The sequence below is a fragment of the Lithobates pipiens genome, unplaced genomic scaffold, assembly GCF_037356315.1.
Source record: "Lithobates pipiens isolate NorthernLeopardFrog02 unplaced genomic scaffold, aLitPip1_a1.2 Scaffold_10, whole genome shotgun sequence".
NCBI lineage: Eukaryota > Metazoa > Chordata > Amphibia > Anura > Ranidae > Lithobates > Lithobates pipiens.
This window is the reverse complement of record NW_027507686.1, coordinates 85162888-85189214: the sequence shown is the minus strand read 5'-3', so window position 1 is coordinate 85189214 and position 26327 is coordinate 85162888. Positions and strand designations below refer to the sequence as shown.

The following is a 26327-nucleotide window of genomic DNA, read 5'->3' as shown; positions in this document are numbered from 1 at the left end:
CAAGTTCGTCCTCTAAAGATTCAGCCAGACCAAGATGGAACTGAAAATGCAGGGCAGAGGAATTCCATTCAGCGTCAGCACTCTATAGATTAAACTCAGAAACCTAATCCTCCACTGATTGTTGGCCTTTGCACAATTTACTGAGCATGGATTCCACAGTCTGGTGACGAAAGGGATCAGCATATAACTGGGCCATGGGTGAGAAGGGGTACACAAAAGATAGGGGTCAGGGTGTGTGGCTGGTCAGAGCTCTCAGCAGACTTGCAGCAGGAACGCTCAGCATGGTGCAGAACTGCAGCAGCAGACAGCCGGTGCAGACGCTCGAGCACCACAATTTTTGTGGTGGACACTATTAGTCAGGGCTGGCACTACCATAAAACAGCTTAAGCAGCCTCCTTAGGGCACCAGGATGAGGGAGTGAGGTATTTTACAGTGCTGCAGACTTGTTTTTTTTTTTTTTAAAACACTCCCACAGTACACAATGTGTGTACTTTAGTAAAGCCGACTGTCGGCTTTCATGTGGAAATGATGCAAGAAGCTGTAGAGCCGCCTATCACTTCCACCACCGGCGTGATCTGATGTTCACCAGGCTCCGCTGTCCCGCCTGTGCTGTTGTCACTGGGAAGGGTGCGTTCGCTCAGCCTCCCTCAAGAACACAGACCAGGAAGTAACATGTATGACCTCACTTCTTGGACTAGACCTGTCATTCTGGGGATCAGCGCTGGAAGAAGCAGCTGATAAAGCACTGTCTGTTTTCCATCAGCTGCAATGGATCAGAAAGGAGACATCCAGGGTCACCTATATCCTATAGACATATTAAACAAAAAAACAAACAAACAAAAAAAGCAAAATGCACCTTCGCCTGAGTAGGCAAAAATTCTTGCACCGGCCCTGCTACTAGTTTGCAATTGCACTTGCACACATGATCTCACTGTGGAGACCTCCTCATCTCCACAGTGCTTACCCACAGTGGCTCTGGAAGAGAAGCAGTGAGCACCTGAGGCAGCTGCTATCTGCTTATCCACCCCTACCGATGTTAGGACTGCACACTGATCTTATAGACACCTTTATTCATTGACACTTGTGAGTGCAACTTATAGTTGTTTAAGTTTCCTTAATAAACCTTGTTACTACTGTATACTATGGTGGGCTTGGCACCTCCCTCTTTTTTTTTTTTTTCACTTCTGTTTACAGTTACTGGGTTCCCATCCTGATAGAGGAGGTAGCCTTGCACAGCCTTTATTTAGTTAACCATTAATTAGAAGTTGCACAGCCTCCGGATTAAGCTTCCAACAAGCTGTCAGTTTTATTGCAAACTATTGTTAGAGGGCCCACTTTGGTGAGTCTGCGGCTGCTCTCCCCCCTTCCTTTCTCTGTAATGATGTAGCATTTATAATGTTTATTTCATTGGGTACATTTGCCCTTTATGAATTCCTTGAGTTTTCCCAAGTGGGCTATGAAAGCCAATGGGAACACCTGGGAGTATTATGGGATGCTAGTCGGAGCTATACAAGGCGGCTGGACTAGGTTCTGGTCCTCTTTGGACCTTTTAGCAAAAAAAGCTTTCAACCTCCTGCCCGTTGTGATATTGTATGTGGTTTTCTGTCACCCTGGATTGAGGGGAGTGGGGGGGTGCTTTTTTTTTTCAGAATGTGCTTGAGTTCTCATAACTGAGCAAAGTTGTTTGTGAATCTGTCTGTTCTCATTGTTATTTGAATAAAAATCTTCTTGCAATGAATTTTAATGTAATCAATAAAGTACCGTTATTTTACTTTATTATTAGTTGTGTTTTATGATTGGTGGGGCTTTGCGGCCTGCGGTCCCATGTCATTTATTTCACGGTTTGTTTACGCCATCAAAAATAGGTACTTTGTTTATAGTTAGCTGTTACAAATTAGCATCTAGGACATGGGTAGGATACCCCCCCCACCCACCAACAAGTGGAAGGAAGGGATTTTACTGTGATTGAGAAAACCACAATCAGGTTACAGTTTGTGGAATTACTGTTGAGCTTCTGGGAACTTTGCTGAAAAAAATAAAAAATAAAAATATATATAATAAAATACACAGTGTATATATAAGTGTGTGTCACTTACTACTGTCCCCTCAGCTCTGCATCATATACTACTACCAACCTCTGAACTCTGTATCACTTACACCTGACCCCTAAACTTTGCATCACTTATTCCTGAACGCTTGCGTCACTTAATACTGAACCCCTGCACTCTGTGTCCTTTTTAAGCTACAGCCAGTATTTAGCGAAATTAAAATAAAACCCGACTTTTTCTACGTGGGACCAACTTATGATCTTGCACACAGGCCCACTGCTTTCAGAAAATGCCCTGACCTGAGCTCATCATTGCACATCCATCCCAGATGCTTGTGTGTGACATCACATACAAGCACGTGGGCTGGATGCAAGAGTTGGATCTGCGGGCATAAATGTGCCAGGACCGGTAAAATGTGTCTGCTTCCTTGCACCATTCTGCATATCATGCATATTATAGATGAGAAATGGGTACAGCGGTGGAGCAGATGAGCAGGAGAGTACAGCAGTGTCAGGGCTTGGCTCAGCCCTTCCTTCTCAAAGCTGGCTGCTCCTATCTCTCCACAGTGACTCACCTGTTGATGATATCCTGCCTACTTAAGCCATCCAGTCCAGATTTTCTCTGCCATCGCCTTGGTCACATCTCTAGAGATGCTCTCCTGTGTTCCTGTTGGAATTGCTTGGCTGACATTCCTTCTGGCTCCATATCCTGTTTACTGTTCTACTATGCTCATCTCTGGCTCCCTGATGTTTTGGCTTGTCTGACTATCTGTTCCAGTTCCTGAACTTTGGCTATGTTTTGACTACCTTTTTTCTCTGTTACATTTGTTTAATATGAATAAAAAAAAAGATAAATTTAACTGTACTTCTGTCTGATTCATGGTTTCTGACAAGCGGTGGGACAGAAGAGCAGGAGGTTAGAGTGGTGGGGCAGATGTGCAGGGGTGTATACTGGTGGAAGAGATGAGATGGGGGTTCAGCGATGGGACAATATAGCAGGGGTTTACAGTAATAGGACAGATAAGAAGGGGGGTCCAATGTTGGGGCAGATGAGAAGGGGGGTACAGCAGTGGGGCAGATGTGAAAGAAGGGGCATTGGTGGGACAGATGAGCATGGGGTTACAGTGGTGGGGCAGAAGAGCAGGGGGGAGGTACATAGGTGGGGCAGATGTACAGGGGGTACAGTGGTGAGGCAGAGGAAGAAGGAGATACCTTGGTGGGACAGATGAGCAGGGGGTTACAGTGGTGGGGCAGAAGAGCAAGGGGTTACAGTAGTGAGGAAGAAGGGAACAGAGTTGGGGCAGAATTGCAGGGGGGTACAGTGGTGGGGCAGAGGAGAAAGGAGGTACATTGGTGGGACAGATGAGCAGGAGGCTACAGAGGTTGGGCAGAAGAGCAGGGGGTACAGAGTTGGGGCAGAATTGCAGGGGGGTACAGTGGTGGGGCAGAGGGGAAAGGAGGTACCTTGGTGGGACAGATGAGCAAGGGGTTACAGTGGTGGGGCAGAAGAGCAGGGGGGAGGTACATAGGTGGGGCAGATGTACAGGGGGTACAGTGGTGAGGCAGAGGAAGAAGGAGATACCTTGGTGGGACAGATGAGCAGGGGGTTACAGTGGTGGGGCAGAAGAGCAAGGGGTTACAGTAGTGAGGAAGAAGGGAACAGAGTTGGGGCAGAATTGCAGGGGGGTACAGTGGTGGGGCAGAGGAGAAAGGAGGTACATTGGTGGGACAGATGAGCAGGAGGCTACAGAGGTTGGGCAGAAGAGCAGGGGGTACAGAGTTGGGGCAGAATTGCAGGGGGGTACAGTGGTGGGGCAGAGGGGAAAGGAGGTACCTTGGTGGGACAGATGAGCAAGGGGTTACAGTGGTGGGGCAGAAGAGCAAGGGGTTACAGTAGTGAGGAAGAAGGGAACAGAGTTGGGGCAGAATTGCAGGGGGGTACAGTGGTGGGGCAGAGGAGAAAGGAGGTACATTGGTGGGACAGATGAGCAGGAGGCTACAGAGGTTGGGCAGAAGAGCAGGGGGTACAGAGTTGGGGCAGAATTGCAGGGGGGTACAGTGGTGGGGCAGAGGGGAAAGGAGGTACCTTGGTGGGACAGATGAGCAGCGGGTTACAGTGGTGGGGCAGAAGAGCAAGGGGTTACAGTAGTGAGGAAGAAGGGAACAGAGTTGGGCAGAATTGCAGGGGGGTACAGTGGTGGGGCAGAGGAGAAAGGAGGTACATTGGTGGGACAGATGAGCAGGAGGCTACAGAGGTTGGGCAGAAGAGCAGAGGGAACAGAGGTGGGGCAGAAGAGCAGGGGTTACAGTGGCAGGGCATATGTGCAGGAAGTACAGTGGTGGGGTAGATGGAAATGGGGATTACAATGGTGGGGCAGATAAGCAGATGGGTTCAGTTTTAGGACAGAAGAGAAGGTGGTTCAGAGGTGAGACAGAAGAGAATGGAAGTATTGCAGTGGAGCAGATGTGCAGGGAGGTACAATGGGGGGGCAGATTAAAAAGGGGGTACATTGGTGGGGCAGATGAGCAGGTGGGTTACAGTCAGACAGAAGAGCAGGGTGGTACAGTGGTGGGCAGATGTGCAGGGGGGTTACAGTGGTGGGGCAGATGGGCAGGGGGGTGCAGGGGGGTTACAGTGGTGGGACAGATGAGCAGCTTTTCGTGATTAAGAGTGTAAAGTTGACATTTTTTTGTTATAAAATTGGCACGCTCAATTTCTTTGAAAACATTTTTTGACACACTGTGCTCAATAGGTTGTCTACCCCTGATCTAGGAGTTGTCTCCAAGCTCATGCTATCACGTCCCTTCTATGGTATAGTAATTTTCCTTGTTGGAAGGGCGCAGAAAAAAAGCGAACAAACAATTCCTTGCAAGGCAGAGAGTCCCCTGGTGAAGACTCCATCCTTTTTCTTACTGCATGGATAATAATAAAATAAAATATCTAAATTTACCATTTTTAACAGATGCTATTTGCGTATAAAATTATAATAATCAATAAAATGTACATATTATTATTCATAAACATAAAAAACTATACATTATGTGAAGTACTGCTAGTAGTCCACACCTGTCATATGCATGAGGTCTCATTGTTTGGAATCAAAGCTATCCCAGCACAACTTCAATTGGGTTAAAGGTTTAAAGTGGTAGTAAACTTGAAAATAAAAAATGTTTCCCCTGCCAGCCAATGCATCACATACTAGCAGGGGCGGACTGACCATTGGGCCACTCAGGCACTGGCACACTATAGCCTTTCTGTAATGTTCTTTGGGGATAGCAAAGGCTTTTTCCTAACACTCCTCTCATGCAGGTTAAATTGTTGCATCCAAGTTCCATCACAGGGTGTCCTTTCTGATTGTAACAACAAGCACTTTGACCCCAGGTATTGCAAAAGTTACTTAAACATAATGCAGTGTAATTCTGGGGTTCTTGGAGACCACCTAGACCTATAGCATTCAATGGTCAACTCTTGGGCTTGATTTGCTGGGTGTGTAGTCTTGGACAAATTATAAGTAATTTGAAATCTACACCACATGTATATTTTACTTATAGTTGAATGATGGATTTTAAATGATTTGGCAAGCTTTTTAAATCCTTTTCCAGACTAAAACATTAAAAACTCCAAAAAAAATAAAAAAATCCTGTGGGCCTTAGAGCGCTCTATTGATCTTGGTATGACAACAACACACGTCAATAGCAAAGAGGACACCAGACCCTAGATACAGTATGAGGTTTAAATAGGGAAGGTTCCACTTGTGCTAAAGTGCCACTCATTTTAGCGGCACTTTAGCGCTCTTTAAGCAGTGATTTTTTTTTTGGCCGCTAGTGGGGTGCTTTTAACCCCAAAGAAGGGGTTAAAGGTGCCTGTGTTGTGGTGCTTCCAAAGCGTTTTATAGGTGCTTCCAAAGCGCTGCCCATTCATTTAAATGGGCAGGGCGTTTTGGTAACAGTGTGTACAGCACTCACAAACTGCCCCAAAGATGCTGCTTGCACACTGAAATTAATGTGAGGCGGTTTCAGGCGTTATTTAGAGGCTATCTCTAGAGCTAAAATGCCTGAAAACTGCCTCGTGTGAAAGGGGGTCTAAGGGAGATCTGTTCGGTGACACCCAACCTGGAATGCCTGGTTCGAATTTCATCAATTTGAAGCAGTAATATAGGGTTGTACTTTTTCCATATGCCTTAACTGCATTTTCATTAATTGAGTTTATGAAAATGAATACACCTTGCAAATTGTATGTGTCATTTGTTCCAATAGATCACATTTTTGTCTATCGTTTGTACCGAAAAATACATGATTTAGCCAGTTGTTACTGTTGGTATATTTGACGCTTACATTTTACACGGTGTGTTACTGACATCTGGTGGCCATTAAAGATATACAATTTATTTCTATTAACACCTGTCCATTTTTGTTTTTCTTTCTCTTCTTATTGGATATTCCTATTATATTACATATTTTTTTCTTCACATTTAAACCTTAAAGCCTATAGCTGAAAATGACTAACTGGTTATCATGTTACAGGCTAGATTATGAGTTATGGGGATTAAACAAGTTCTAAAAAACTGAATCTCTACACTTATGGCAAGTTTATGACAGCTGAATGGATGGAACAGTTTACACCTATTCAATTGTGTGTTTTTTTTTGTTTTGTTTTTACCTTTTTTCCACTAATCATGTTAGAAATGTCCAACAGAATGGGCATGTGCAAAATAAATGTGGAAGATTTGGCTTATCTTGGCTCTGACAAACTGCTGATAACCAGGTATCTCATACTTTATACCTAGAAATAAAGAAATCAGGGCTCTATGTCAGTTTTATGCCAATTTTACTGTGGCCATAAAGTTCCATGTATGTCATGTTAAATAGGTGTAATTCTGTATAATTAGTTGGTTGCATACTGTACATAGGAAAGTACTGTAGTAAGGATATTATACAAGCAAGAGGGAAAAAAACTGAGTCCTTTTTTACAGTTTGGGTCCACATCTTGCTGCATTGAGTTGAAGCCTAGGTCACATTCACACTGCCATTTAAATGCAGCCACCAGATTCCAGTGACAAGAATGAGCAGATTATTGCAGCTGGATTACCAGGGCATGTGAATAGCAGTGACCACTCAGCCTTTTTAAACTAATGGCACACTGATCACGTGGCGTTGCACAGAGTGGTTACCTGCAGTTATGCAGGCCATACCTGGTCGAATTTTAAACTAATTTTCTTTTCAAAATCTGAAAGTTCGTTGATGCCGCCATTGATTTTTGTGGCCGGGAATCTTCTTTTCTATCCATAAAATGTTCTTTTCTTATTACATATCTTGCACGATTCTTCCATCATTGATTAGAAAATCGTTTGTTTTAAAAAAAAATTCCAACATGTCCGATTCCTCAAATTTGATTTCCGCACGAAAATCGACTGATGCTGCAGCCCCCTAATGGTGCAAAATTCGTCCGAAAATTCTTAGATATGACTTTTGTAAGAAAATTCTTTTGAAATTCAAACCGTGTATGGCCGGCATTAGGGTTGGATGTCCGAACTGGATGCAGTCAGTTGCATCCAGACTCAAATATCTGTCCCTAACTGCAGGTAACCACTCTATGTGCAGCTACATACAGACAGCAGCGGCCGCTGGCAGCCTCTCACTAGTTTACGTAGGCTGACTGGTCACTGCTATTTGTACCAGTCATTCCAGCCGCAAAAATCTGTTGTTTGTTACTGTGAAATCTGGTGGCTGCATATAAATGGCCAACAGTTTTTCTAAAACCTAAAAAAAATATGGGGAAAAGTTACAATTTCTTTTTTCTGTCTGTAATACCTTTCAAGAGATTTTCCCACACTTTGTGACTTTCTGATAAGAAATCTAGGGTCAGGATGCAAACCTCATGGGACCAGAAGGCACGAACAGCAATAAGAAAGTTCTAACCCTTTCTTACTGTACTAAAAAATGTGTTTTTTTTTTTTTTTTACCAAATCGAACCATATCCATGTAAGTAGAATGTGTCTTTCCTGCCAGCACTATTCTTGAGTTTGGCAATAGTTGAACTGTCCTCCCAAATATATGTACTGCAGCACTTATTTATAGGTATATCTTCTCTTACAATTCTCTCATAGCCCACTTGCAAAATCTCCCAAATACCTGTTGATCTGCTTGACCTGCCAGTGAAACCTAATGCAGCTTCTAGTGATTATTTGGCAACAATGCTGCACTGCTACTAAATTAGCCACTCCCATAAATGGATATGCCTATGAACCACTGTAGAATAAAAAACTGTTGCCGTAGCTTGACTATCAGCATTGCCGTAGTGTGTGAATCAGCAATTGGCCACACAATCCAGTCCACTGCTTTGTGAAGTCGCAGCACTGTCTCTGTTGATAAACCCTCCCACTGTGAGCGGCTGTGTTTGGAGAGGGGAGGATTTGACCAAATCAAGGAAAGTTGAGGAAACTTGTTGCATTTTATAATGCTTGTATAAACATGTAGAGAATAAAAAAATTGTTTCTGAACTGTCAGTATAAGTATATATATATATATATATATATATATATATATATATATATATATATATATATATATCATCTATGTTTATTTTCTTGTTCTCCAATTGTAAACTAAATATATTTTTTCAACATTGCCAGTATCCTGAATATGGATTCCTGGGTGTTTCTGAAAAGATCCAACTCTTTCGGCACAATCTTAACTCAGAAAATGTCCTTGAGCGTCTTATACCCATCAACTCCATTACTGAAGGGGACCTAATTGAAGTCGTTCTGCCAGGTGAGAATCTCCAAGTCCTACCGGCTTCAATACATTTTTCTGTTTAACCACTTCCCACCTGGCCACTGCATATGTACGGCCGGGTGGGCGCGCTCTCCTGAGTGGATGCACAGGAATGTACCTCAGAAGAAGGCAGATCGCGTGCGTGCCCAGAGACACAATCCCGATGTGCTCGTGTCACCCGGATGTGGTGCTTCTCTGGTTTGACAGGAGGGCTCTGGGAGTGGCCCTCCTGATCACATGGCTAGGCCATCACCTGCGCACATCTGTACATGATCATCTGCGTACATATGTCCGTAATCACCCAAACCAATTATTATACATGTAACAGGATTTTTTTTTTTACCAAAGACATGTAGCAGAATACATTTTGGCTTAAATTTATGACAAAATTTGATTTTATTGGGTTATTTTAAAATAGAAGAAAATATTGTTTTTTTTTCCAAATAGTAGTAGTAGAGTAGTGAATAAATATCACCAAATGAAAGCTCTATTTGTGCGAACAAAATGATAAAAATTTCATTTGGGTACAGCGTAGCATGACCGTGCAATTGTCATGGAAAGTGCAAGAGTGCTGAAGACTGGTCTGGGAAGGAACGGGGTGGAAGTGCCCAGTATTGATGTGGTTAAAAGAAAATGTTAGTGGTATCCTTGGTATAAATTTGCTTATCAGCCCAAAACATTTTTACAGCCCATACCCAGCAGCTTGGAAGCTGAAAAAAGGTGTGTGGCAAAAAATAGTCTGTTTCGAAGGAAAGATGTAATAAGAGAACAAGGAGAAGCTATTGCTGACCTATTTGAAAAACCAAGATGTTTGGCTATCATGAACCAGACCGAGACAGAAGTACAATTAAATTACACTTGTTTATTAATAAATAATAGCCCAGTCCAGTATCCGGATCAAGTAGTCAGCCAGTCCAGAGTTCAATAACCAGATCAGGTAATCAGCCAGGCCGGAAGTCAGGGATCCAAGTGAAGCAACAGCAAGCCAGGGTAAGGAGCCAGAAGGGATGTCAGCAAGCCTGTCTTTAAACAGAACCGCAGGAGATGGTTTCTTGTGATGTGACCAAGGTGAAGGCAGAGATGAAGTGAGCTGGACGGCTTTAAGTAGGCAGGTCAGACGAGTAGGATCAGGAACAGCTGGGTGACTGTGGAGAGATGAGAGCTGGCAATTAGCAGACAGCTGAGGAGCCAGCCCAGAGAAGGAAGAGCTAAGCCAGCCCTGACACTATCATGCTAACCCAATTGTTTTCATACTTTCTGGGGAACTAACCTGAGGCAAGTATGTTGATTATGAGTTCTGACTTTACTCCTTCTAAACTGCATGTTTTCTTTTTCTAAATTAGTAACTGAGAATCGATTGAAGCTAAAGACAGTCAACTAGTATCCTTGAAATTATAATTAGCGCAATAATGCAAGTCCCTATAGCTCTAACTACAGATAAGAACTTAAAGTGACCCTCTCAGGTCTTTAAAAAATTTCCAGCGTCAGTTCCAGCATCAGTTCTTGCATCAGTTCTGCATAAGGCCTTGTTCACAGGGGTGTGTAAACCCATGTGAGGGCCATGTATGTCTGCGCTGTAGATGAATGAAGCTGTAAACTGACCATGCTCAGCAACCATGATAAACTGTAGTCAGTTTACAAGGGGGGGCATAGCCAGGCAGGATCAGCCAGGTATTTCAGGTGATACAGGTGGTCAATTTACACAGCACAAGCACTGTGCTCTATAAAATGCTTTCACTACTTGCCGACCATCTTCCGCATATATACTGCAGCAAGGCGGCCTGTACGTCGGTCTGTGCATGAGATACAGCGGGCGCGCGCCACAATCGCATTACACAAATGCAGAGGCTATGTAAACAAGACAGATCCCTGTTCTGACATGGGACAACATTGAGATATGCTGTTCCTAGTGATCAAGAACAGCGATCTCTGTGTTGTTCTAGTAAGCCTAGGGAACACAGTTAACCCCTTGATTGCCCCTAGTGTTAATCCCTTCCCTGCCAGTGTCATTTATACATTGATCCATGCATTTTATTTAGTACTGATCACTGTAATAATGTCACTGGCCCCCAAAAAGGGTCACTTGGGGTCAGATTTGTCCACTGCAAAGTCACAGTCCCATTAAAAATCACAGATCGCTGCCATTACCAGTAAAAACAATAAAAAAAAAAAAATAAAAGTCCATAAATCTATCCCCTATTTTGTAGATGCTATAGCTTTTGCACAAACCAATCAATATATGCTTATTGTGATATTTTTGGTAAAAAAAAAAAATGTAGAAGAATACATATTGGCCTAAACTGATGAATACATTTGTTTTTTTTAATATATTTTTGGATATGTATTATAGCAGAAAGTAAAAAATATAGTTTTTCTTTTTTTTTTTTTTTTTCAAAATTGACAGTCTTTTTTTGTTTTATAGCGCAAAAATAAATAAATAAAAAGACTCAGAGGTGATCAAATACCACCAAAGGAAGCTCTATTTGTGTGAAAAAAGGACATCAATTTTGTTTGGGTACAACATCGCACGGCCGCACAATTGTCATTTAAAGTGACACAGTGCCCTAACGCAAAAAAATGGCTGGTCATTAAGAGGGTAAATTCTTCCGGGGCTAAAGTAGTTAAGAGAACAATCCTTTGTTATCCTAAAAAAAAAAAAACACTTTAAGGTCTAAAGGAGTGGGAATAATTAAGATTGGAAATGTAAGAAATTAATTCTCATACTGAAATATATAGACTTTTATGTAAGGACAGTGTGTATAATTTTAGAAGTAGTTATATATTTAATGTTTAACTATTTCTAACGAGTAATTTAAAAGAATCCTAAACCCACTATATACATTCATGTTGAAAATGTAAAAATTTAAAATTTAAAAGACCCTGTGACGGAACCGTCCAACACTCCGCTTGAGTGCTTCTTCAGTATTTTGCTTCCTCCAGTCTGAACATAGATATCAAATATTATAGCCGCCTATTGCAACCAAGAACTAGGCAGGACTAGTTTAGCTGCAAAACTGAACTCTGTTGAACAAGAATACAGGCTTTTTATACACTACACACTCAGGTGAGGCTGATCACATAATCATATGCAAACGCAACTGTATAAAGAAATATAATTAACACTATAAAAATGTATTTAATTAAACAACCAAACAACTTAAACTAAGTTAATTGAACATCTAGCCACCTGGAGACTCAGATGTCTCATTCCAGGTACATTATTACAAGTATAAACCCATCCCCACAGTAATTTTCTAGCAAACAATAGATGTGTTAATTGGCACAATTAACAATGGGTGAAAGACTCTTAGGAGGCACACTAGACCTCCCTACAATAAACACATTATAGTAGGCAACCCCAGACAGGTGGCCTGAGTTGATGACATAACCATTTGCTTTGAGTCTCAAAGTGTGAAGCAGTCACTATTGGTGATGAGGCAGCTAGGCCCTATACAGGGACCCTGAGCCTAGAGTTCCAAAGTCTGTATGTCTTGGGGAGACATGGACTTGAATCCAAAGTAACAATACTCCAAGGGTCCCCCAGGCACACACCCCACAGAGAGTAGTGTTCTCTTAAAACCCAGTCCCCTCCAAAAGCCTCTGTCATAGATCCATGAAAGTCATACTAAGAAATGTGCACCATGAGTAACTACTAAAACTAATGGCCACTATTCCATACTCAAATTACTAGACCTTTCTGCGGCCTTTGATGCTGTTGACCATCCCCTACTCCAAAAACCCACTCTCTTCACCTTCAAGAGGCTGCTTTCTCCTGGTTCTCCTCCTACCTATCACAGCGGTCCTTCAGTGTCACCTTTAACTCTGTCTCTTCCTCTCCCCTTCCTCTTTCTGTAAGGGTCCTCCAAAGTTCTGTCCTTGGACCCCTCTTTTTCTCCATCTACACCTCCTCCCTTAGTCACTTGATATCTCCCAATGTTTTTGTTACCATCCCTATGCTCATGAAACCCAAATCTATGCACCTCTCTACTCCTCACCTCACTCCTTTAGGGCCGGTTCACACAGCGAGGCGAGGCGAGGCGACACGGCTCGGCTCGCCTCGCCTCGCTCCCGCAAGTCGCCCCCATTCAGTACTATGGAACCGTTCTGAGAGGAGCGACTCGAGTCGCTCCGACTCAGAAAAAAGGTTCCTGTACTACTTCGGGGCGACTTCGGGGGCGACTTGCATTGACTTCTATACAGAAGTCCTCTGCAAGTCGCCGCTGAGCTCCCCGCAGGTCGCGGCGAGGTAAGTCAGAGACGCCTCGCCGCGCCTCGCTGTGTGAACCGGCCCTTAGTCTCCTCTCACATTACAGCATGGATGTTGCACCACTTCCTTGAACTCGATCTTTCTAAAACTGAGCTCATAATATTCCCTCCTGTCCATACCCCCTCCCCTGACTTCTCCATCAAGATTAATACAAATATCAGTCCCTCCCCTCATGCCAGGGTGCTAGGTGTAATCCTGGATTCTGACCTCACCTTTCAGCTCCAAATCAAAGCGCTATCCAAATCTTGTAGCCTTCACCTCTGTAATAACTCCAAAATATGCCCCTTTTTGACCATTGAAACCACTAAACCACTTATTCACTCCATTTTTATCTTTCACCTTGATTGTGTAACTCTCTCCTCTTAGGCCTACCTCTTTACAGGCTATCCCCTCTTGAGTCTATCATGAAAACTGCTGCCAGACTCATCCACCTTACCAACCACTCTGCCATTGCCCAACAAATAAAATTCAAAACATTACCATAACATACAAAGCCATTTACTGTACATCTCTGTCCTGAGCTACGTCACCAATCTTGTCTCCAAAGATCATCCAAACTGTCCTCTCTGCTCCTCCTAAGACCTGCTCTTTAGCTCCCATCTTCTCCTCCCATGCTCATCCCCGGGACTTTTCCAGAGCCCCTTTCATCTTTCATTCTCTAGAATTCCCTACCCCAATCTGTCTGTCTGATATCTCCTACTTCATCCACTTTTAGGAGATCCCTGAAAACTCATCTCTTCAGGGAAGCCTATCCTGCCTTCAGCTAATAACCAAATCTTTTATCCAGCCCATCCCTATTAGATTGTAAGCTCCCAGGAGCAGGACTCTCATGACCCTCTTGTTTTGAATTGTATTGTTGCTGTATTGTCTCCCTATATATTGTAAAATGCTGTGCAAACTGTTGATGCTATATAAATCCTGTATAACAAAATAATAATAATTATACGGTATATAGCAACATAACACACATCATCCTACTGTCATGTAGTTCCTTCCACTACCTGACTTGCCAAAAAATCTAGTTTTAAGCCAGATATGACTTCAAGACTTGCTTCAGGATATATCAAATAAGTCAAGTTTCTTGTTCCTGCCTATAGGAATTCCCTTGCTTCATCAGCTTCCAGATGTTTTGCTGAAGTAATTCAAATCTGACTCTTGCTATGTACAGTATCTGCAGCACTGCTGGTTGGTGAAATCTGGTATAGCAATTTAGAGATGCTTTATTGTAAAATAGAATTGCATATGACTGGTCATACTAAGCCTACTGATCACTGTAAACAGTGAATGAGGTAATGTATTCTGATACCTTCCTGTATTAATTTGTATGCGAGTAGGTAGAACCTACTTTTTAAACCCTTTTTTTTCTGAGTTCAAGGGACATAAACAATTTATTGCCTGTATCCCTACTTTTCTAGCTTCCGTATCCCTTGACTTCTCTATTCGGCCTCACATCCTCTTGGTCCACTCTTATAAATCTCCAGCCTTTTGTGACTACTGTGGAGAAATGTTGTTCGGCTTGGTGAGACAAGGCCTAAAATGTCAAGGTAAGTGAATCTAAAAGGTCAAAAAAGATTATTTAGATCATGTTTTCCTCATCCTATTGGAGTTTTAACCACTTGCCAACCGTCTACAGTATATATATGTCATTAATTTGACATTTACTATTGGGGTTATGGCAGCAGGTGGCTGCCATAAGGCTGTATAATTTTTTCTGTGGCTGATTTGACATCTGCTAAAAGTGATCCAGGCGGGATCACTTTTGAGGGGCGGAAGTAGAGGTGTTGTCTCCCCCCCCCCCCCCCCCCCACCGCTTTCTGAACGTTTCTGCATTTACCGGAGCCGTCGGTAAAGCTGGAAACGATCTGATGTTTTTCTAGATAGGCAGGAAGTCGAGTGAGGGCTTCTAAAAGTAAATGAGAGCTGGGGTATTTTTTGACCTCCGATCTCTCTAAAAAGAGAACCTGTCTCCCTTAATTGTGCTACAACGGATGTTTACATTCCTTGTAATAGGAATAAAAGTGATTAAAAAATATAAAGAAAGAGACAGTGTAAAAATAAAAATAAAACAAATAATAAAAATATTTTTTTAAAGCGCCCCATCCCTCCGTGCTTGCATGCAGAAGTGGATGCAGATGTAAAGCCCCGTACACACGAGAGGACTTATGTCCAACAGACTTCCGAAGGAGTTCCGTCGGAGTTCTGCTGGAATTCCGACGGAGTTCTGACAGACTTTTTGGCTGAGCGGACTTGGCCACACACGATCACACTAAACTCCGACGGATTCGAACGTGATGACGTACGACTCGGCTCGAATAAGGAAGTTCATAGCCAGTAGCCAATAGCTGCCCTAGCGTCGGTTTTAGTCCGTCGGAGTAGCATACACACGAGCGGATTTTTCGAAGGGGACCGGGTCCGGCGGAGTTCCTTCGGAAAAATTTGAAGCATGTTCCATATTCTAAAGTCCTTCGGACTTTGGCGAGTCAAAAGTCCGTTGCAGCCCACACACGATCGGATAGTCTGACGGACTCAGTCCTTCGGACTTTGGATGTTGAAAAGTCCGCTCGTGTGTACGCGGCATAAGTTGCGCCTACATATGTAAACAGTGTTCAAACCACACATGTGAGGTATCTCCCCGATTGTTAGAGCAAGAGCAATAATTCTAGTGCTAGACCTTCTCTGTAACTCTAAGCAGGTAACCTGTAAACGTCTATGGAGATTTTTAAGTACTGTAGTTTGTCGCTATTCGAGGAGCGTGCTCAATTTTAAAGCATGACATGTTTGGTACCTATTTACTCAGCATAACATTTACAAAAAAAAATGGGCTAACTTTAGTTTTTTGTGTTAGAAAAAATTTGCGTTTGAAAGAACGCTGTGCAAATGCAGTGTGATATAAAATATTGCATTGATCGAAAATTTTATTCTCTAGGGTCACTGCTAAAAAAATATATATATATATAAAGTCTGGGGATTCTAAGTAATTTTCTAGCAAAAAATACTAATTTAAACTTGTAAAAAAATAAAAGTTCCAGAAAAGGCCTGGTCAATATTTTCTTGCATCACAGCAGTGCCAGTTATTATTTGTATTCAGTCTGAATCTGGGCTTTTTCTTCCTCTGAGAATAAGTTCAGATCTCCCTCGTCTCCACCCCTACCCACCTCCAAGCACTGCCCCTTGTCTCTGCCTCTACCCACTTCCCAGCACAACCCACTTTTAGAGAACAGATCAACCAGCACAACAATAGATCCCCCCCCCCCCGGCCAGCAGCAACAGTATATTCCAGAAAAGCAACAGTAGATTCCTCAGCCAGCAGTAGAGCTGTGTCCCTAGCAGTGATCAGTACAGATCTTATGCTTAGGTCACACCTGAGCGTTATGTGAATACACAGAAAATGCACTTCGTACTGGTTGTGCCATTCATTGTTAATCCCAAATGCAGTAGGCAGATGCGCATTAAAACATTCATGAATCTCAATGCTCAGAAAGGTACATGAGCTACTTTGCATATGGAAAGGATGGACTGCCCAATGTGTAGCTTGTAAATAAGTAAAAAAATGCATACAAGCCTCTGTGTTCCCAGCAGTGACCAGTACAGATCTCATCGTTCCCAGATGTATTAGTCTCTCTTTGACCTGTGCTGGAAGCTCTTAGTCTGGCAAGTCAGAAATGTCTAGCCGACCCAATACACAGTGGTTAGCATTGAGCTTGAAGAGAGTGTGGGTGGGCTCCTGCCAAACAAAAACATGTACACACTTCCTGCCGGTGCCAGTCTGGCTGATATGCTGTGCTGGTAGGGCATTGTGTCAGGCTGTTGGCACTTGTCTCACTCGAGCCTTAGAGCCACTTCTACTTATCACTCTATAATACCAAAGAGGGTGGCTGTGGCACATAGGCAGGCATACTGCACTGCCACTACCAATATTACATGTTGCTATTGCTTCCTCCATCAATGTGACTGAATGAGGCATTGACTAAATCATAAGTGTCAGGTTGCCTCATTATATGGATGACCCTGGACAGAGGGAATATACCACTCTGTTGGAGACGGATCCAGCCCAGAGTCTGGAACTGTAGAATATGATAATATCAGGAGGTGCGGCCATGGGGTATCATGACAGGCAGCATGTGAAGGACAGAGGAGTGAAGAATATAATGATGGGGAGTATGTGCGAGAAAGGAGTGAATAGCGTATGATGGTGGGCAGTAAGTACAGGGAAGGAGAGTGGAGGGTATGGTGGTGGGCGGTGTGTGCAGTAGAGGAGTTTGGAGGGTATGACTGCATGTAGTATGAGCAGGGAAACGGTGAAGAAGGTACGACTGAAGACAGTGTATGAGGTACAGAAGTGCAAACAATATGATGCTGGACATTATGCATGGGAAAGGAGTTTGGAGGGCATGACAATGAGCAGTATGTGAAGCAGAGGATTCTGGAAAGTATGATGGGTACCTAAGTAGGTGTAGTAGAGGAATTTGGAGGGCATGGTGCCAATCTAGTACAGTATAGGCAGGAGAAGAGTCCCAAATGTATGAAGCAGGCATTATGTGAGGGAAAGATGTTTGGGAGAGGTAGTGGGAAGAAGAGGCTATTACAACATGGGAGTGTAGGCTGCACACTTAAGCGCTAAAATAATTGACACTTAAATAAACCAAAAGTATAGCAAAGTGGTAATAAATGGCCACGGCACTTTTACTGGTATTAAAATAAAAATTCAACTTTATTAAATTCAAAGAAATATTTAAAATTTTATTTTAAAATGTATAATATACCACTCAGTCATAGAACTCAAGTGAATAGCGAATAGCATCAAATACATTCAGCAAAAGTCCCCCCTTGATCAAGGGTGACAAAACCACATAACAGGTGCTGCAACAGGGTGGGGGAGAGGGGGAGCTCACAAAGCCAATCCCAGCTCAACTGCGATGGGAGCCTGCATGTGGGGCCCCCAATGAACGTGTTTCCCACCTAACATACCAGCTCGCGATTTAAAGGTACAGTACAGAATTTTTTTTTTTTACATTTAACTCTTGTGGCTGCCACAATCACATGTTGTGTATATCTAAGATGTTCCCAATGTTTTCATGCACGATATACAGAAAAGGCATGCAAGACTAACGGGGAAAGAAATGGAATGTGAGAAAGGTCACAAATTTGATAGTTTATTACTACCATGTTTCCCTAAAAATAAGCCCAGGTCTTGTATTTATTTTGTCAGTAAAAGACACAGGAATCCCCAGTGTGAACCGAGTTAAAATGCTTGTAAAATCCTATAATCCACTCTATTACAGTATTATATAATGTGTGTGTTTCTGTAATATAATTGTGCCAAATACCTTCATTACAGCACCGCTCTGTATGTGTATGTTGAACACCTGAGCCTCCAGAACTGCCACAGGTGTGGGGCAGAGGTCTTGGACCCTCTATCCAGTTGCCATCACTTCTGCTGGGGGTTTGCTAGGTGGTTCCTCTTCTACAGAAATGTCTATTAAATCCTGTGTCTCTGGAATTGCTAAAAGTGTGGGACAGAAGTCTAGGACCCTTTGTCCAGTGACCAGCGCTTCAGCTGGGGAAGTTCCTTGCAACTCCACAGATGCTGCTGGCAGAAAATCACATGTCCCTGTCAGTGTTGTGGGAGAAAGGCCGACTACCTCTTCTCTCAAGAAGGCTGAAGCCACTGTTGGTGTTGAGCAGAAGTTAGCAGAGCTCTGCCCTGTAGTCAGCACTTCAGGTTTGGGGAAGGCAATCTCTGGAGTTTCCACTGCCGATTCTCTGGCATGCTGTTGAACATGTTCTAGCAGTTTCCTGTATGCCCTTTCCAGATGCTATTCCTTCCTTGGCAAATAGTCCAGATCAGGTTTAAGCTCTGAGACCCCTGCAAGACAGAGCATAGCTTCTCTATATTCTCGCAGGTCCTCATGGGTAGGTTCCCCTTCATCGCCAATCACAAAACGATCTGTAAGGCTCTCCCACAGCAATCCAGGGCCTCCAAAGTCGTATCCCTCTGGAGAGCATTCTGTTGTCTCCCCTAAATATCCCTGCTCTGCGTGCCACTGCAAAGCCTGATAATGATTGTCCAGCTCTATCTCCTGCTGGACCAGCCTGTCCAACTCAGTCACCCATTGCTCCTGGGGCCTCTCTCCCAGGAATGCCATCCGCAATGCCCATTGGTCACTGCCTGTTGCTCTTGGGTTGGAAAGCACTTGCCCTGCTTTATACCAGCAAGCTGGAGGGCTCCAATCCAGAGCTCCACCCAAATCTGCCTGAGCTCCAGGTATTCATCCTCAGACACAGTCCTGGTGTATGCTGAAAGGACGATCCGCAGCAGCCCCGGGAACTCTGATGCAAGGTCAATATCCTCGCTGGGGTGACTGAAGTCTGCTATCCTGATCTTGGATCCAGGTGGAGGTTTGGATGTCCCATATTGCAGGAAGTGTCCCACTGCTTGCCACCAATGTGACGGATCCTATCCCACACTCCACTTGAGTGCTTCCGTCAGTATATCTCGTGTCCTCCAGTCTGACCATCATAGAGATATGGTATTATATCTGCATTGAATACAAGTCTAGCCGAAAATAGCTTGTAGAATTTTGAATGCTTTATTGGCCAGAATACAGCCTTTTTATACACTTTTAACACAAGGGGTTAGATAATGAGGTAGGGCTGCTCATGGATACTCCCCCCCCCCTCCCCATAGCAACAACTTAAAAGACAATTACATAATTAAGATATTAATTAACACAGCACTTAAGGCAGCCTAGGTGACCAGACAGTCCGTCTCTACAGGTAAATGTAATCGGCTCTTTCAAGGATTGTGTATTGTTCAGAATTAACCACCAAGAATAGTCTTTGGGCATATACAGGGTTCCCAGAGTCTGTGTGTCTTGGGGGACATGGATCTGAATCTAAAGCAACACCACCTCCAGGGTCCCCAGGCATACAGCTCACAAAGAGCACTGTTCCCCCAAATGCCAGGGCCCATAATCGCAATGCAAGCGGCTAGCATTCAGTCCTCTCCAAAAGCCACTGTCACGCTGTATTTATTGGCGCTGCCTCGTAGGGAACAGGGAGGGAGCAGGATAAGAGCCGTCTGATTACATACAAGAGAATCTCCTGTTTACTCGGCAGCATCTGTAATAGGAAGTCCTATCTCCTGGGCTGCCATTGTACGACTGTTCCGTCTATCGTGGGAGGCGGGACTTTGTATTAAAGAGGCCACCTTGTAAACAGGAAATTCTCCTGTATGTAATCTGTTAGTGCTCGTCCCATCCCCTCCCTGTCCCCTCCGAGGCTGCAGGTGGGCATCAATCAGGCTGCACTGGTGGCAATGGTAAGGCTGCATTCATGGCAATGGTAAGGCTACATTGATTGCAGGGGTGAGGCTGCATTCATGGCAATGGTGAGGCTGCAGATAGGCTTCATTGACGGGCACTGACCTTTATTTTGCTTCATAGTTCTTTATTTAAAATGTACGTGCGTGTTATATGCAGATATATCCAAATAACACGCCCAAGCTCATCCTTAGTACTGAGCGGCGGTCAGGGATTCCTTGGGGCCACAAAAGATATATATATATATATATATATATATATATATATATATATATATATATATATATATATATATAGGACATTGAGGGGAACCCCGCATCAAATAAAAAAAATGGTATGGAGTTCCCCCTAAAAATCCATACCAAACCCTTTATCCGAGCACGCAACCTGGCAGGCCGCAGGAAAAGAGGGGGGGATGAGAGAGCGCACCCCCTCCTGAACCATACCAGGCCACATGCCCTCAACATTGGGAGGATGCTTTGGGGTCCCCACAACCTTGGCAGGTGGGTGTGGGCCTCATCCCCACAACCCTGGCCGGTGGTTGTGGGGGTCTGCGGGCGGGGAGCTTATCAGAATCTGGAAGCTCCCTTTAACAAGGGGACCCTCAGATCTTGCCACCCCTGTTTGAAATGGTAAGGGGGTACAAAAGTACCCCTACCATTTCAAAAAGAAAGTGTAAAAAATTGTTTAAAAAAACACACACCGTTGGGAAAAGTCCTTTATTAAAAATAAAAAAAAGATTCCAGCGGTGGTAATCCACTCTTGCTATCCAGCGACAGATGATCATCTCTCCGGGGTCCAGCGATGGCTGATCTGATCCAGCGATGGGTGATCTCTCCCTCCAGCGCATCCATACTGTCTCCACCGGAGACACTGCGGGAATCCCGGCAGCCTGACACTTATCGGAGGAGGGTGGGGCCACCCGTCACCTGACCCCACCCCCCTCTGACCTCGGCATGTTTTCCCAACGCTGTGTGTGTGTCGCAGACCCCCACAACCACCGGCCAGAGTTGTGGGGATGAGGCCCTTGTCCTCATCAACATGGGGACAAGGTGCTTTGGGGGGGACCTCAAAGCATCCTCCCAATGTTGAGGACATGTGGCCTGGTACGGTTCAGGAAGGTGGGTGCTCTCTCGTCCCCCCTCTTTTCCTGCGGCCTACCAGGTTCTGGCATAGATATTTGGGGGGAACCCCACATCATTTTTATCAATGACTTTCAATGACTGTTCTCTGTATTACGGGGAGCCAACAATTCATTATAGCCGCGAGTGATTTTAAATGACTTTTTTTCCTGCAGAAATGACACTTTGTGCAGGGACAGTTCTAAACACGGGAAACATTCGCCTCTTTACAGGCATACTATAGACACCCCCGGGTACGAAATGTTACACTTTTATTGTTTTACTTTAAGCATTGGCAAATTCCTGGCAAATTCAGTGGTAATTGGGGTTCCTTCATGTTACCATCCTCACCTTACCCAAAATCCCTCCTATTTTTAAATCTGAATGCCAGCAATTTAACGTTTCACAATGTTTAGACTAAATAAATCCTGAATAGCTATTTTTTTAAGCGTAGATTAGGGGAGAAATGAACAAGAAATGTGTAGTACATCTCTGCAATACATGCACGTGTTCTCTTGTTTTATCTCTTATAGTTGTAAACCCTCAGAAGTTTTTTCACCTTAATGCCTAGGATGCATTAAGATGAAAAAAAATGTCACTTAGCCCCCCAGCCCCACCATTTTACTTACCTGAGCCCGTTTGTTGGACCAGAGATGCGCTCTACCTCTCTGGCAGGGGATCCCAGCTCTTGATTGGATAGATTTATAGCAGGGCAACCATTGGCACCCACTGCTGTCAATCAATTCCAATGACACGGAGGGCAGGGTTAAGTCCAGAATTCCGTGTTTATGGATGCAAATGCTGGACTCGGGAGAGCGCCCGCAAGGTAACCCCCAGGGAGAGATCTTCTCTTAGGGATTTTACTGATGCGGGGAGGAGCCGCGAGTGCCGTTGGGGGACTCCAGAAGACGAGGATCAAGCCACTCTGTGCAAAATGAACTGCACAGTGGAGGTAAGTATGATGTGTTTGTTATTTATTTTTATTTTTTTAACAAGGGTTTAAAACCCCTTTAAGACTCTAAGGCCCCTTTCACACTGGGGCAGTGCGAGCGTCGGCGGTAAAGCACCACTATTTTTAGCGGTGCTTTACCGTTGTTTTAGCAGCGGTATTCGGGGTATTAAGGGTTAAAACCGCTCGCAAAGCGCTGCTGCAGCGGTGCTTTGCCAGCGGTATAGCCGCGCTGCCCCATTGATTTCATGAATACACCGCTCCAAAGATGCGGCTAGCAGGACTTTTTTATCGTCCTGCCAGTGCACCGCTCCAGTGTGAAAGCCCTCCGGGTTTCACACTGGAGTGAAAAACGCCTCAGTGTGAAAGAGGCCTTAAATGACTGAAAAAAAACCTGTTGATCTAACAGAGGAGCACTGAGATCCTAATTTTCCATTGTGGGCTGATGACACAGTGGGGCTGATTTACTAAACCTGGAGAATGCAAAATCTGATGCAGCTCTGCATAGAAACCAATCAGCTTCCAGGTTTTTTGTCAAAGCTTAATTGAACAAGCTGAACTTAGAAGCTGATTGGCTACCATGTACAGCTGCACCAGATTTTGCACTCACCAGTTTTAGTAAATCAACCCCAGTGCCTCTTCTGGGATGAAATTACAATAAATGGTGTCAGTCCAGCCCAGATTTAATTTGCTCTAAACAGCTTTTTTTTTATATATTTATAAAAAAACAAAACATTTTCAATAGTTGATTTAAAGCGGAGTTCCCCTTAAAAAAATTAAAATTAAAAATTAAAAGTCAGCAGCTACAAATATTGCAGCTGTTTTTAATAATCGGACACTTACCTGTCCCAGGGTCTAGCGATGTGGGGGAACGAAGCCCCACTTGTCAACCCACTGCCCATGTGCGAGCCGCGCCATGACTGGCCGCACAATCATCTGGGACCTGTCACGTGTCCTAGATGATTGACAGAGGGAGGGAGAAGAGGCGCTCTCCCTTCCTGCGCTGAGGGAAGTGACGTCAGGAGCCCAGGCGCTGAAAGAGGCAGACTGCGAGGGACCACATGGCAACAGGCATTATAAGGTAAGTAAAAAAATATATTTTTCAAAAAAAATTTTTTTATTTTTTCAAGCACATTAATTACATTTTTTTTTTTTTTTTGTGGGGGGGGGGTGGAACTCCACTTTAATAGATCAAATAAGAACAAATAATATAAGATCATTGTCCGGGTTTATATACACAAAGTAAAATGTTTACTATATTTTAGTAGTTATTTGCTACAATTTTTTTTCTAGGATGTGGACTTAATTATCACAAGCGCTGTGCCTTTAAGATACCCAATAACTGCAGAGGTGTTAAAAGAAGTCACTTGTCCAGTCGCTCATTCACCGGAGCAAGTTCTATCACCAAGCCTAGATCAGCGACTCTGCCAACTGGAGGAAGCTTGGAGGACCTAGGGGGGCACAATTCAGAGCAGCTGGTAAGTTGTAGGAGAAGGCTTTTGAAAGTATAGTCAGGGCTGGGCCAATGGATGGGTAGTAGGGGAGGCTGCCCTGGGTACAGCAGTTTACTGTATGGATGGGGGTGCCAGCAAGCTCATTCTACAAGGCATTTTGACAAGCGAATGACTGCCAGGGATAGCATCCCCTAAGCTTGCACATAATGAAGGGGAAGGGGGGGGTGCAGTAAAGGAAATGTGTAACTTCTGTGACTTGAGGTAGAAGTAAAGATTTCTATGGTACAATTGGATAATTCGCCAACCAGCTTGTCTGGATGTCATTTACATTAACAAAATATTAGAAACTCACAAACCATCCATTTTTAAAGGTACTATCTTTTGTTACAGGTTTTTAAGAAGTCTCGTGTTCCTTCAGTCGGTGGGCGTCCAATATGGAAGGATTGGCAGGACATGAACCGGTTAAAGGTTCCCCACACCTTCCAGGTTCATACCTATACACGTCCTACCATCTGCCAGCACTGTAGACGACTTTTGAAAGGATTATTCAGACAGGGCATGCAGTGCAAAGGTATACACTTCTTAGTTGTGATGTACCGTAACAATTTTATCCTAAAAACAATGAATTTTCACTTCATGGCTGAATCTTTTCAGGTTTTATGGGATGAGTTTCTTCATGCAAATTTACATGCCTTTTTGATGTGTTCTGGTGCATTTTTTACAAAAAAATGTATGCGTTCCAGATGTTTTTCCTTTTTTTACATATTTCTATATTTCCTTGTTTTTTTTTTTTGTTGTTTTTTTCTTTGGTATAATGCATTCCAGTGTGTTCTTGGTGCATTTTGATGCATTCAGGTGCGTTTTTGATGCGTTTTGCCGTGCAGTTCCATATAGAAAAAAATGCAGCATGTTCTACTTTTGTTGACTGTACTGGAACGCACTGCAATGGTGTGAACTTTGCCATTGGAATCCATGTAACCTACTGTCCATACATTTTTGATGCAGAAAAAATGCACTGGACTGCCTGTGGTTTGAACCAGACCTAATACATCAGTCTGCACATGTTAAAAGAAACCTGTACTAGGGGAAATATGCTACTAGTTATCACATTTCCTTATTGAAATGCTAGTTGTGTGGCAGTCAAGGTAATCAATGGCTTCAATGCTATTTGAGTCAGTTACTCGTAAAAGTATGCAGATCAGGCATTCTGTCTTCACTATGACTTTGAATATTTATTATGGTTCAGTGACACAAAAAGTATGGAAGACAGAAATGAGCAGGCAACTAGCATTTTCAGAAGGGGGATAACAATGGTAGCCTACTTATATTTTCTTTAAATTTTTTTTCTGCTGTTCAGAGCAGGCTGTATGAAGAAGGCCATCAGTTTCTGCAGCCAACCTTTCATTTGAAGGTTAAAGCTGTGAGGGTGTCCCACTTGCCTGAGACAGAATAGTTGCTCTGCGGTGTTGCATTGTCAGTCCAGAGAGGCTGGTGTATAGAGCTCCAAATTTTAATGTGGCCCATTAAGCTTGCATGCTGGTCACACCCTTTAAATAGAACTTCTATGAGGACATACTCTTTAAAAATGCACTCGTGCAAAATAAATAAAATAAATAAATGTACTGGTAGACAGTTGGATGATTGAACACAGATTTAGATCTTAAAAAGTCTTTTTAACAGAAACTGTTTGGGTTTCCCTTTTAGCAAGCATTATGCTTGCCACCGCGTAAACTTTTAAGAGGCTAGAATTGGGTTACTGCATAGATAAATGTCACATGATTCTGCTGGTTTGGTCAGATTTGGAGACCATTGTATATCTAAGGGCACTCTGTGGTCCCCGCAGACACCAGAGTTGACAGCCTAAAAGTATTTGTAGTCAGAGTCTGGATACTGAATGGACATGAAACCCCCCAACCCTGGCGACCTGAGGTGTGCCATGGCCGCCCGTGAGAGTATACTTAAAAGAGGGCATACCCTAAGAGAAAATAAATGAAAAAATGGGAACGGGTGGGAGGGAACCCGGAAATGGCAGCCGACGCAATCATAGGGGGAGAGGAGGGGATTAAGAAGCCCCACACCCCTCCTACAAATGCAGGCTAGCCAATAGCTAGCCTTCTAACTTATTTGTGGATAAGTGCCCTGAAAAAAGTTTAAATGTGTATAGACATATCCTATAACCTAAAACTGAATTAAACTGCCTGTGATGGTAGGATGGTGTCACTTTTGGAAAAGTCCAGCTGGCACATAGAAAATCCCATGATTAGCCCCTCCACATTCCAGATGCCAGAAGTGCATTGTTAGTAATTGGTTGCTATGAGTTTGAATGGCTTGAACTCGTGATCAATCGAAACCCAAAGCTCATCTATAGAACTGTTGTGTGTGTGTGTGTGTGA

The 26327-nt window shown here is 43.6% G+C and overlaps 1 protein-coding gene across 1 annotated transcript in view; it reads left to right on the top strand.

Moving 5' to 3' along the window:
- LOC143933628 (serine/threonine-protein kinase D1-like) overlaps positions 1-26327 on the top strand; it is a 197415-nt gene that overhangs the window by 90219 nt on the left and 80869 nt on the right. Inside the window, exons 3-6 of the mRNA XM_077456581.1 lie at positions 8680-8818; positions 14504-14632; positions 23774-23958; positions 24325-24505. Of these exons, the coding sequence (XP_077312707.1) occupies positions 8680-8818; positions 14504-14632; positions 23774-23958; positions 24325-24505 (634 nt within the window). The remainder of the gene's footprint in view (positions 1-8679; positions 8819-14503; positions 14633-23773; positions 23959-24324; positions 24506-26327) is intronic.